At 35.2% G+C, this 13,280-nt stretch overlaps 2 protein-coding genes across 2 annotated transcripts; both read left to right on the top strand.

Annotated features, from left to right (window-relative positions):
* The first annotated feature begins 2,930 nt into the window (after positions 1–2,930).
* On the top strand, positions 2,931–5,986 carry LOC109009456 (midasin-like). Its single transcript, XM_018989910.2, has 2 exons — positions 2,931–3,155; positions 4,438–5,986. The coding sequence occupies exon 2, from the start codon at positions 4,482–4,484 to the stop codon at positions 5,661–5,663; it is 1,182 nt and encodes a 393-aa protein (XP_018845455.1). The 5' UTR covers positions 2,931–3,155; positions 4,438–4,481; the 3' UTR covers positions 5,664–5,986.
* A 4,908-nt stretch (positions 5,987–10,894) lies between these two features.
* On the top strand, positions 10,895–13,274 carry LOC109009455 (RING-H2 finger protein ATL43). Its single transcript, XM_018989909.2, has one exon. The coding sequence runs from the start codon at positions 11,247–11,249 to the stop codon at positions 12,813–12,815; it is 1,569 nt and encodes a 522-aa protein (XP_018845454.2). The 5' UTR covers positions 10,895–11,246; the 3' UTR covers positions 12,816–13,274.
* Positions 13,275–13,280: the final 6 nt, after the last annotated feature.

The raw sequence follows: 13,280 nt of genomic DNA, 5'->3' as shown, positions 1-13,280 counted from the left end.
GGATTAATTACATTTTATCCCCTCAAATTTTTACTTAATTTGTAATATACTTCCGAAACTAATAATTACATCAAAATAGACCCTCGAACTTTCAAAACTTCTCAATCCCTCATTCCGTCTACCAGCAGCGTCAAATCTAACAGAAATTTACTGTAAATATATAATTTTCATCTAATTTATTATCATTGATCATATAAAATATAAAATAATATATTCTTATCAATTAATAATAAATCATTAATCATTAACCATATATAAGATTATTTTATATCTAAGTTGCAAGCAAGTATGAATAATCTATGTACACAATAAAATTATTTAATATTCATTAACCATATATAAATTAATAAAAAAAATTATTTAACGATTTATGATTTATTATTAATTGATAGCATATATTATTTTATATTTTATCTGATCAATATTAATAAATTAGATAAAAATTATATATTTACAGTAAATATTATGCACGTGAACAATATGTATAGTCAATTTTTATTAGATTTAACGCTGCCGGTAGACGGAATGAGAGGATTGAAAAGTTTTGAAAATTTGAAGATCCACTTTGATACAATTATTATATAATTTCAGATTCATATTATAAATTGAATGAAAGTTTGATAGGATAAAATATAATTAATCCTTATTTTTTTACGTGTCTCAAATTTATTCACTTTTATTTTAGAAAAAAAAAACGTGCGCCTTATACATTCCAAACATGCAAATATTTTTCATATTAGTGTAAGCCCGTGCACGTGCAGGCATGCTTGTCTATGATCAATGATGTTGTCCGTCTAGTCCAGGCCGGTAGGCCCGGTCTCATTTCACCTTGTTTCGTATCGTTTTCGTTCATTTTTTAACTTTCTGCACATAGCGTTCGGGAAAATAAGTTAGAGCATCCCATCCAATGTTTTGAATACCGTACCGGATGACGTATCGGTACCGTTTTAGGATAACGTTTCGGGATAACGTTTCAGAATAGTCGATATATAAATAAATTATATATATAAATATATATATAAAAATTATATTTCAAAATAATAATTTATATATAAATAAATTATATATAAATATATATATAAATTATAAATAGTCTAGTCTGAATTAGGGGTTAAAAAATAAATTTGTAATTTGAAAAAACGAAAAAAAAAAAATACACAGGCCGAAATATCGGCCGGTACAGGCCGAAATTTAGGCCGAAATGGCCGGTACAGTCCGGTACGACCGATATTTTAGCCGGTATGGAACACATATAGTACCTGTACCGGCCGGACGGCCGAAACGAAAAATTTTGACCGTACCGGCCGGTACGGTACGAAATTTAAAACTTTGATCCGATCTCATTCTCCATATCACTATTATCTCTAAATTATAAAGAAAAATTTAGAAAAAAGCTCAAAAATTCCCTCCCATCCTATTTCCTATTTTAGGATTTTGATTTAGGAAATGAACAGTGGTTCCCTAAATATAGGAAACCATTGTTCATCCCCTAAATCATTTTTTATTAATATTTTATTCAAATAAATAAAATAAATTCTTTTTTCAATCAACTACATTTTCTCTTATACTCATATTTATTATACTTTTAAATAATATTTTTAAAAATAATATAAATAATTACTAAAATATAAAAATAATAATTTTAAAAATATTATTAAACCCTTAAAAAAATAATTTAAATTTTTGTTTAAAATATTCATTATAATAATAGTTCAAAACATAAGAAAAAATATTAAGTAGTTAAGTTTGAAAATGGAAAGGAGAGAAAAAAGTAATAAAGAAATAATAGAAGAATATTATTTTAATATAATAGAGAAATGATAGGGAATGGGATGTAGAAGGTTTTTTAAAAATGAATAAAATTTAGGATAAAATTATAGGGAGTGTCCTTTTTAGCTAAAATTTAAGAAAAAATTTAAGGAAAAATTTAAGGAATCGGATGTAAATGCTCTTAGAAGGCTGGTAGATTTTCGGAGGGTACAATATTAATAGGAGTTGCCCTTTTTTTTTTTTTTTTTTTAAAGTTCCTTAGTTTTTCTTTTTTGTTTTTTAAATTTTTTAATAGTATAATGAAAATTCATTGTTTTATATATTTTCGTGTATTTGTATATGTACGTTTTTAATTTTTTTTAAAAAATATATTATTATTTTTAAAATTCTCTGGTTTATTCTTCGATTTATACAATTTAAAAAAAAATTAAAAAAATTTGTATTTTTCTTTTTTAACCAGTGCGCATCACATATAAAAAAAAATACACTCGGCATGTCGCATCAACATTATCTTGGATTAGTTAATAAATATGACAAACGAACCGAAAATAAACCTAAAAAGTGATAATGATAAAATTGAATTTGCGCTCAAAATCAAATCTAAGAAAATAGAAAAATTATTCTCATCAATTATTATTCATTATCTCACATTTTATATTTTATGAAAAATTATATATTTAAAAAAATTTATAAGTGTGAAGTTTAAAAATAAATAGTGACTGATGTATAAATTTTTTTAAAAAGATATAATGTACAAAATATAAAGATTAATTATGTTATTTATACCTGTTCAATCCTAAATATGGAAAAATATACTTTCTGTCCTCAACGTATCAAAATATTTACACTTTACATTTCGGATTATTAAATAAAACTAATATATTTCATTTTTCAATTACAAAAACTTACACTTTGTTTCTTATCTAATTTTAACTATTAAGATGAATATTGAAAAATAAACTATATGATATAATCTTAATAATATGATATAATCTTAGAAGTGACAAAATCTTAGATTGTCAAATTTCAATCTAGAGGGACCCATTTTAATAGTAAAATTTAAATGCAAAAATACTAAGTGTTTAATGGATTTCGTACTATACACTAGAAACGAAGTCGTTTAATATGGCAGGAATAAAATGCTCACCTTTCTCTGTCACACGAATGAAAAGCTCTCTCATTCATTCTTATGGCGATGGCTTTTTGGAGTTGCTCTGCACAGAGGGAGGGACACGCTATTCACACCCTTTAACTTCCCAACAGTCTTCTCTCTTCTTTAACTGCTTTTAATTTTCGAGGGAAGAAATCTTTTTGCCAGGAAGCTTCTTAGACTCGTTATAGAGCCAATTTGAAGCCTCAATTTACGTTTATTAGCGACTCGACAGGTACCTTTCTCCCACACTTCTTTTCTGTGATCTATTGCATTCACGCATTTGCTTTTTCTACATTGATTTTTTACTTTTTTTGGTGTGAAATCAGCTTGGATTTACTGCAATCTGATGCACGAACCGATGCTTAATTAGCAATTTCTCTATTATTCTTTGTTCGACACAATTTTTCTTGCAGAATTCTCAAATTTTCAGAAAAAAAAAATTCCTTTGTGTAATTGGGGGTAGTTGTTGTTCTAAAGTTGGGATAAGAAGAGGGCTTGGCCCAGGAGGCCAAGAAGGTTAGTTCTGGGTATTTGGGTCTCTTCCAAAATGGTTCATTTCCCTTGTTTTAAATACCAAATCTAATCTTTTGGGTTGATCCCATTATTTTACTTAAAGATGCAATTTTGACTTGTGCCCACCAATTTTAGAGTTATGATTTAGACTGGGTGTTATTTTTAGTGCTTTAAATTTTATAGCTATTTATGGACCAAAAAATAAAAGAAAAGAAAAGGGTAAATAGCCGTTTCCTTCCTTCTAACTGGGATGATTGCTCATGGCATATACCGCGCATTACTGTTCAAATGTTCCTAAGTAATGCTATTCACTACCGTTTTGTATTTACACACACAGCGCATATGACCTCATCTAGCCATCCAGAGACGTGTTTTCCTGCGTAGGTTCCTTTTTCTTTCACAGTATGGTAGTCTAGTTGATTTGGTTGAAACTCTGCCACTCTGGTTGATTGCTGAGAAGACATGAAGAAATAAATAAATCGATTTGACCTCAGATTTCCAATAGTAGTGGACCTGGAGAACAAAGACATCCTTTACATTGATCTCATTATCCAACTGGTTTGTCTCCGTTGTGCAACCAAAACATAATAAAAGATGATGGTCTGCAATTCACTTCTTTCCAGTCATGTTGGTGGTAACACCACAAGTGTAGTGGTATGACCACGAATATTGTAGCTTTCAACGATATAAGAGATGGAAAGTCCAAAATTCACTTTTTTAGTCATGTTGGTTGTACCACTACCAAAATTGCAAAATATCCGTGTGACAAGAATTTTGGTGTTGTTGCCAACAGGCTGGGACAAAGAACCAGCCAAACTTTTTTCTTCTCTTCTCCTTACTCTGAACAACTAAATATCTCGAAGTGTTAATTAGGTTTCTTGCAATATTGGTTCTTTTTTTTTTTTGAGTTTTTAGTTTGACTTTGCCTATTTAGATTGATTAATCTCTTTTCTGGTTATTCCACTGTAAATTTAAATCTCCAACATGTTGGTTGGGTTCAGAACTTGTTGCTGATATTTGGAAGGCTTGTTTGAAGAAATCAACCATGTTGAAACAATCACCTAGTAGAAATCAGAAGTCAAAAGGCTTCAAGGTGAAGCATGCAATACAGATATGTCTTTTGCTTGCCATTTGCATTTGGTTGCTTTACCAAGTCAAACACTCCCATGAAAGGAAGAAGGCATCTGAGGAGAACTCCAGCAAGATATCTGAAAAAATGCAGAGTGGGCATGAAATCATAAAACTTGGGAGGAAGGACCTCCATCCTCGAGAAGAGGAAACAGAAAGAAAAGAAGAGTTGGAACAAGTGATAGAAGAGATAAAACCAGAAGAAAATGAGGATGAAGGAAGGGGTAGTGGAGATGATGAAATGGATGGACATCAGCAGGGGAGAGTCGAAGAGGAAGAATCTGAGGAAGTTGATGATTTAATCGATGAAGAAGATAGGGAAAGGGAGGGAGGAAGTGAAGAGCTAGATAGTGAAGGGAATGGGAACCAAATTGAGGATGTAAGCTTTTTTGAAGATGAAGCCCAAATTGAAGTTCAAAGGAATACCCAGGAGGCAAGAGAGGAAAATTACAAAGGTGATGATGCCTCCAGTGCTGTGATGCAGAACAGCCGAACTATAAGCACTGAAATTGGAGGTTTGAGAAAGGTGAAGGAGCAAGAAATAGAGGATACAGAGAAGAGTGAAGTAGATCAGGACAATGAAACTAGTGGCGCACTAGAAGTTAAGGTCGATATAAAAGATTCAGGCTCAGAGGCGAGCAACAGGGGGAAGGTAGAAAATGCCGCTTTTGGAGATGCTCTTCGTGGTGAAAAAGGTTCTAAATCTGGCTTAGCCAATTCAGAGATTGGCTTAAATTCTTTTATATCACTAAAGGAGGAAAATATGGAACCAAAAGTGCACAGTGATTCAACATTGATGCTGATGGAAACCCCTGGATCTTGGAATGGAACAGATAGATTCCATGAATCGATTCAGGTTATGGATATTACCTCCAGTGCAACCAATAAGGAGATGGCAGTATTAAGTGGTTCTGAGTCTGTTGCACTAAAGGGGACTGCAAACATTGATGCATCTACTTCGTCTGATGAGAGCGCTGCTTCTAAAACCACCAAGGAAAGTGAGGGTACAGTTTATAGAAAAACCGAAGAAGGGTCAGAATCTCAGGCGGAAGATGAGAATGAAGATGCAGCACAGAACGAGTCTTTTGATTCTTTCTGAATCCTCATTCTATAGCGAAGATAGGGATGGGGATAATATTTTGGAGGCTTAGGCGGATACCAGAATAATATGAAAATTTGTGAAGATGATGCAGAATGATGGTTTTCAATGAAGACGTTGGATTTTTCCCTTGGGTGTTTCTTAATTCCAATGATCGACATGTTCAGGGAGATGAGCAATTGTACATGTTCTTCCTGTATTTGCTGTATGTTTACCGTTGATTAGGTGTGCTGATGATGAAAACTGGCTCAATTGAATTGTTCTAGGAAATCCTAGGATTTCAATATTATAAGTAGATAATGCAATATATTAATTAGATTACAGTTGTGTTTGTGCCCATGAAACAAGACTCGCAAGACCCAGATTGAGGTCCGTTTGAATGTTAGACTCAATTTAGATCAATTCAATTTAGTCTAATTTTAATCTGAGTCTAACATTCAAATATCAAACTCTCAAATTATTAAACTCATCTCAATTCAAAACTTCTTTATATGTGAGAATCACAATTTTTTTCAATTCAATATTTATTTACACGTGGGACTTATAATTTTTTTTAACTTCTCATAAATATATCTAAACTCATATTAACATTCAAACACATTATTTATAAAGAATTCACTTTACTATTTCAACTCACTAATATTTATAAATAACTCAACATGTAACGCAGCCTAAAAATTTTCTGCTTGGATGCATGCTGGCAGTTTAGTATTGTAATGGAGTAGTTCAAAGGGTTTTTATTTCACAAACAGGATACCCATCCTGTAATTTGCAATCATCTGTAACTACTTTATTAATGGTAAGAATTTTTGAATTCCCAAACAAAAAGTTGGGAATGAACCTTCTCTCTCTCTCGGTCAGCTAGCAAAAGGATTGCAAAATCCATAGATGTCTGTCTAGTCCACCTGATATAAAAGGAAAAAAGAAAGCTTCGAAAAGTTTACGCTAATGACATCGTTTTGTAATCATTGAAAATCAAAAAGATTCGTCGGTGCGACTAATGTTTCCTGTTTTGGTCTGGTCGGTGGGACTTGTTTTGGTTTGACGAAAGCTGAGGATCAATGTCCCGTAAAACAACTTCGGTTATTGCAACGAGAAAAAAAAAAAGGCGTTTGCCTCATTAGCCAAGTTGAAGCATTTAATACATCAATTAACGAGATTATTTCTGTGAAGGGATGGATCATTCTCCGATAGAGAAACCGATTACAACGAAAATGCTATATTTTATAAATAGATCATTTCCAAAATGTTTTTTTACTTTAATACTTTCTATAATTCTGAAAATAAATAATAATAAGAAATAAAGGTCATTACACTTGGTTAAATATGATTAAATACATTTAGAGGAGATTTAGATATTGAGTTGAGATAAAAGATAAAAGTTAAATAAAATATTATTAGAATATTAGTTTTTAATATTATTATTATTTTAAATTTTGAAAAAGTTGAATTATTTATTATATTTTGTGTAAAAATTTAAAAAAATTGTAATGGTTAGATAAGATAAATTGATATGAGTTGAAAACTTTTTTATATTCAAACGGGACCTCAATTTAAAAAATAATAATTTTTCAATTGTTAAACTAAGGCTTGATTTGATTAAGACTCATCTCATTTTATTTTATTATTATAATTTTTTTAAATTTTTATATAAAATATAATAAATAATTTAATTTTTTAAATTATTAAATAAAAATTATATTCCGATAATATTATAATCATTGATTCATACAAGATCGAAGATGAGCATACGTGTGATGCTGGAAGATTCGAATACGAGACTTCATACAAGATCGAAGATGAGCGTACGTGTGATGCTGGAAGATACGAATACGAGACGTCTGGCACATCTCTCAAGAAACGTGTTATGGGACTCAGAACCGCTTGCATGCGCTTTTCCCTTCCTATCTTTCTTCTTAATTTATCTCATACTTTTTACCTATAAAGCCCAAATTAAGTAACCAACGTCCTCTCCATCTGTTTATTAATTTTGTTTTTTTTTTTGGTTTTCTGGAGGGGCCTCCTGATCGTGGCTCTTTCTCTGGAATCCGATGGAACTTAGAAGATGGATTGGCCATGGTTGTGCAAGATGAAGCGAGTCTGAGTTGCTGTTTCTGCACGAACCAGCTCTCATAAATTGGTCAGTTTTCCTTCTTTTTTATTTTTTATTTTTATATATTATTAGCTTTTCGGAATCATTTGTCATGGTCATCGTTTTTTCTTTACTAATTTTGATGATGTTTTTTTAAAAATATTTATTTAAATTGTCATAATTCTTATTGCGAGTTTTGAGGATACTGTGATCATGTACTGATGAAATGAGAATCTCCGAAATCAGATACATGCATGATATCTCATATGTGATCTAATCGTGATAGGGTTGCTCACCTAAACAGAAAATGTACATATATTTCTCTATACAAGTCGATCGTTGTAGTTGGTAGTGGTACCATAGCCCGTTGAATAATTGCTTATGGCTTGGCGAGTTTTTCATGATAAAACAATCATTGATATTCAAATATTTCATTTTCTTTTTTCATTACCAATGGGTTTGATATGTAAAGTAGGATTAAGCGGAAGTGGTGATGCTAGTGCTGAAGATTTTGGTCTGTTGAAGCTTCTCGACGATGTAAGCATGTGCAAAGACCAAGATGCGCAAGTAATAAGAATGATATTCAATACCAATGTTAAAAAATATATATATATATACTTTTAAATATTATTTTTAAATTTAAATACAACATTTACTTTGTTGATAAGGTATGATTCAATTTGTAACCACGTGTCAGGATTTTAAATTCTCTTATAAATTAAACTATGCTATATTTATTATAATGGTCAAGAGTTATACTCTTTACGAAAATAAAAGGGCTCAGCATTATCACTGGTGCCAGATAATGTGGAACATGTTTAAGTGGATCAAAGTGGGACAAGCGCCAACAGCTAGCCCGCATCAGCTGAAACTATAGTGACTCGACCTCCCAAAGGCAACAAAGCAACGTCGACCTTCGTGGAGAGGTTTGCTAACCATATGGAGATAGGATAATGCTTTTTGAACCGACGCTTTTGACCGATAGAAGTCTACTGATCACTTCATTTTATATTTTTTTTATACTTCTATATTTTTTCTTTTGTATTTCTTTATTTCTTTTAAAATCTAAAAGAAACATAGAAATATCAAAAACAAGAAAATACAAAATGAAGTGATTATACCATGAAGGATAAAATACCCAGTCTACCGAAGGCTAAACCTAACCTATCATGCCACAATAGATGACAAAATGGAGAGGAAGAGAGTAGGAGATAATAAGTGACTATAGGTGCAGAAGGTGTAGAAGGATGGTGTCAGAAGGAAGTGAGAAATGGAAGGAATGCTCAAACATGCCAAGGGTCAAACCTGACTTCCGTTGACAGACGCGCAAAGGGACCAGTTATCTCCTGACAAGCAAGCACGCACAATGAATGACCAGATAAAAGCAAAGAGCCAGATGACCAACGAGGACGGGATCTTATTCTTCTTCAACCTCTCGAGGAATAGCTCCAGTTTTTTTTTTTTGTACAGTAATAAATGAGAGGTCATGAGAGACTATAAACAAGTATATTATAGTAGATTTTTCCTCCCCAGATGCCCGTGGATGTAGACAACATATCGAACTACGTAAATCTGTGTGTTTATTTTTTTTTATTTTTTCTGCACTTGTTTTTCATTTACCTCCATAGATGTATGCAACGATATTGTACAATCGCTGTAGAATACTACCGGGGGGCTCCAAATAACACCGACCAAGGCCCAAGTCAACCAGTGGATTAGAAATTACTCTTTCTCTCATTCTGACTTGTTATGCGATTTTTTCGACATCAACACATGCATTTCATCGATCAAGATGGTCTTTCTGATCCTTAGCAGCATTCCATGGACATATCATCTCCATCATTGTCCATGTAGTATTTGGGGAATGGTGTATATCTATATAGAGTTAGGACAATACTAGGGTGCACATCAAATGTGCACCCCAAATATATATACAAGTCTAAATGAATTTTTTTATTTTTCTTTTAAACATTTTAAATATCCTTAACTATTAAGAAACAAATTGAAATTAACTAATAGTCACTTATTTAACTATTAATAAAAGGTTAAAATGCAGTAGACACGTTTGGAAGCATAGTATCATTTTCCACGAAGTTATATACATTTCTTAACTTAAAAAATACGAATTTTACATTTTTGATAGACTCTCACCTCTCGCGTGCCTAACCCACTAGACTCTGCGGAAAAAATGTAAGAAGTGTATCTTTGAACCCAAAGATCTTTCTCTCCATGCGTGTCTGAGTCCTACAAATTCAGTGCTTTGAACTATGACCTATTATGATCTTGAAGGCTTTTGGACCAATGATTGGATCTTTAATAATTGATATTAGAGTAAGGACCACGTCACGAGTTCAAGTCATAGAGGGAACGACCTATAGACTGGATTAAAATACTTTGATACTATGTATGAGTATAATGTTAAGTCATTAAATACTGATAGATGAATAAAACTGACAAAAGGAAAATGACTATCACAGGCCAATGTTAATAGAGTGAGCTGATATGTACGTCGAATTCGAAAACGCAATAAAATATTATGATTTTGAGGATTAAAATTTTAACTAAATTAGTCTCCAAACAATTTTAATACTTTTGAATAAATGATTAGATCTTTAACCTGACTGCCCCTCTAAACCGGCCAATCTCAGTACAAAATAAAAAATAAAAATAGAAAGACCAAGGCCTTCTTATGGTTACCCTAAAAATTTGAAACTTTATACGGATCGGTAATGGGCGGTTACCCCGGAAAAGCAAGGAGTTCGAAGAGATCGATGAACTCAACGAGCTGATTAGGCTAACTACTATAATTCGCACAGTGCATGCGCAGAGCCGCAGGCATGCGCCGTTTGTTATCTCGTCTGCAAGATTTCGACCTCATCCCCGAGTAAAAGTCGCTATTTGCCAAAAAGAAAATGAAAAGATTTTGTAGAAGAAATTTTGGAAATAAGAAGGCGAGAGGGAAAAAGAATAGTGAGTCGCAGAAGACACGAGACTGGCATTGACGTTTGACAATAGCCTATAGGGACCAATCTTATGGTTTGTTTGGTGCAGTGGGAAGCATGGTTCACGTGATCAGTTATTGCTATAACTCTTTGCTAGCTGTAAGACTCACGCAGTTTTTCAGAGCCGGCCCCATAGATCCTTCTCCCTCTAAATCTCTCTCTGCTGCATATGCATCATCTCATTCAGGTGAGTAGCTATCTCTGTAACCAGAAATTTGAGTTTTCATCAGCCATAGGCTATTTTTCCTAAAGGTGCTTCTTCTGGTGACGAAAAGTCCGTTAAATCCACTCAACCACACCTCTCTCTTCTCGTTACCCGCTGATGTCGTTCGGTTATATTTGTCTGCAATGCACAATGGACGTCAAAAATCCATTTTATGTGTGTTTTTTTTTTTAAATTCTATCATCTCCCCTGAAATGCTTCCCTCAATTATTACAATAAAATAAACACTCTATTAAATCAAGTTCAGTTGGATCATACACATATAGATGCCTTTGTCTTTGTCTCCTTTGTACCTTTTCCCACAAATCCATCCCATAGAATCTCTCTCTCGCAAAAACAATAACTACAAACAAGAACCCACGTTTTTCGGCCTCACCCAAACAAAAACAAAGAAAAATAAAGACCAGCTATTTGAGTATTCAAAAACGTCCGGTACTTATCCTCAATCCCAGCGTCCGTCAAACATGGGCATCTTTAATTTGAAGCCCACGAGGCTCGTGCCCCTTCTTCTCCTCCTCGTCACTCTCTCTGCCATTATTTGGCCTTCTTCTATTGCTGCAGACGACGTGGTTCAGTATGCTGCTTTTGATGCGGGACGTGGCGGAGGTATTGGCGATATTGCCACGGGAAATGGTCTATTTCCTTCACCCCCACCCCCGTCACCTCCACCCTTGCCCAATGGAAGACCAAGTTTCTCGCCGTTTAGGCCCGGCATAGCGGTTATGGTGGCCATCTTGACCACCATGTTCTCCGTCACCTTTCTCCTCCTCCTCTACGCCAAGCACTGCAAGCGTGGAAGCATTGTCGTTAGCGGGCAAGCACCGCTGCCCTCGGCTGCCAGGAAGAACTCGGGCATTGAACGGACCGTTATAGAGTCCTTGCCCGTGTTCCGGTTCAGGTCCCTAAGGGGCCAAAAGGAAGGGCTCGAGTGCGCCGTCTGTCTCACCAGGTTCGACTCCGCAGAGGTCCTCAGGCTGCTCCCCAAGTGCAAGCACGCCTTCCATGTTGAATGCGTGGACACCTGGCTCGACGCTCACTCCACTTGTCCGCTCTGTCGTTACCGGGTCGACCCGGAAGATGTGCTTCTCGTCGACGACCCCAAAATTTTACCCCAAAACCAGCCCATCCCATCACCGGCGGATGACTCCGTTGTCGCAGACGTTGAGAGCGGAAGATTATGTGAGGTTTCAAACATACGGCGAATTTCGGGTCGGCATTCATCTGCAGGAGAGAGGGGGACCGGGTTCTTGCAAATGATTTTGCAGAGAGCCAGCGACTCGGGTTCTCAGGATCTGACGTCGTTTAGGAGATCACTCGACAGTGCAGGTTCGAGAAAGAAGAGCGACTCCGTTGCCGTCGGATGTTTTGACCGTCCCCGTAAGGATGGGCTTTTGTTGAGCGACGAGAGGACAGGGTTGGATCGAACTAGGTTCGAGCACCGGATCATTGTCTCCCCCGGGTCCGGTGGTTTCAACCAAAGGTGGAGCGATGTACAGCCGTCAGATCTGCTGTATCTACGGTCAGAAATGATAATAAGTAACAGCCGTAGATTGTCGTCGTCAGCATCGGGATCTCGACCTTCAATGACGCGGCAGCATGACAGTAGCATTATTGGCGGAAACGGGTGGTGGGGTGGCAGAAACGTAATAAATGCGAGAAGCGTGTCTGAAATCACAGGCTTGAGTAGGTTCCAAAACCCCAGCCACCAATACGAGCAGCAGCGCGAGGAACAAGAACAAAGGCAGGCGGGGGTGGTTTCGAGGTGGTTGGCTTGGATTTCTCAAACACGGCCAGCTGTACGGTCGGAACGTACCACTGCTACGATTGCATCTTAGCTTTAGTTATTCGTACACTGTACACCACCAGCCTACAGGAAAAGAAATAACTGCTTGTCTATTTCCTTTTCCGTTTCTCTTTTTCGAGGAATTTTGGCGTGGGGCGGGGCTGCTACATTCAGGCTTGGAGGGACGGATATTGCAGACGACCGCGGACACCATGGAGACAATTTCTTTCCCGCGGATCAATGATCCCCCATCGTTGGGTTTAAAAGTGAAAAAGAATGAACAGCGAAATACATTTTCAAGAGTAATGTTACTCTTAACAATATTTACCGTACCGTACAGCACAACGGGCATAATATTCACGTACATTACTGATGTGAATAGCATGTATCTTAAATTATGATTTAATTTTAAAACTTCTAAATGTTTATGCTAACACATGTATGATGATATGTCTATGGGGATGTGAGGTTCACCGTTCATTAACTACTAGTTTAAGAGTTTTATTTTTCCTTTTGA

This window comes from Juglans regia, chromosome 11 (assembly GCF_001411555.2).
Source record: "Juglans regia cultivar Chandler chromosome 11, Walnut 2.0, whole genome shotgun sequence".
Taxonomy (NCBI): Eukaryota; Viridiplantae; Streptophyta; class Magnoliopsida; order Fagales; family Juglandaceae; genus Juglans; species Juglans regia.
This window is presented reverse-complemented; position numbering and strand designations above follow the sequence as displayed.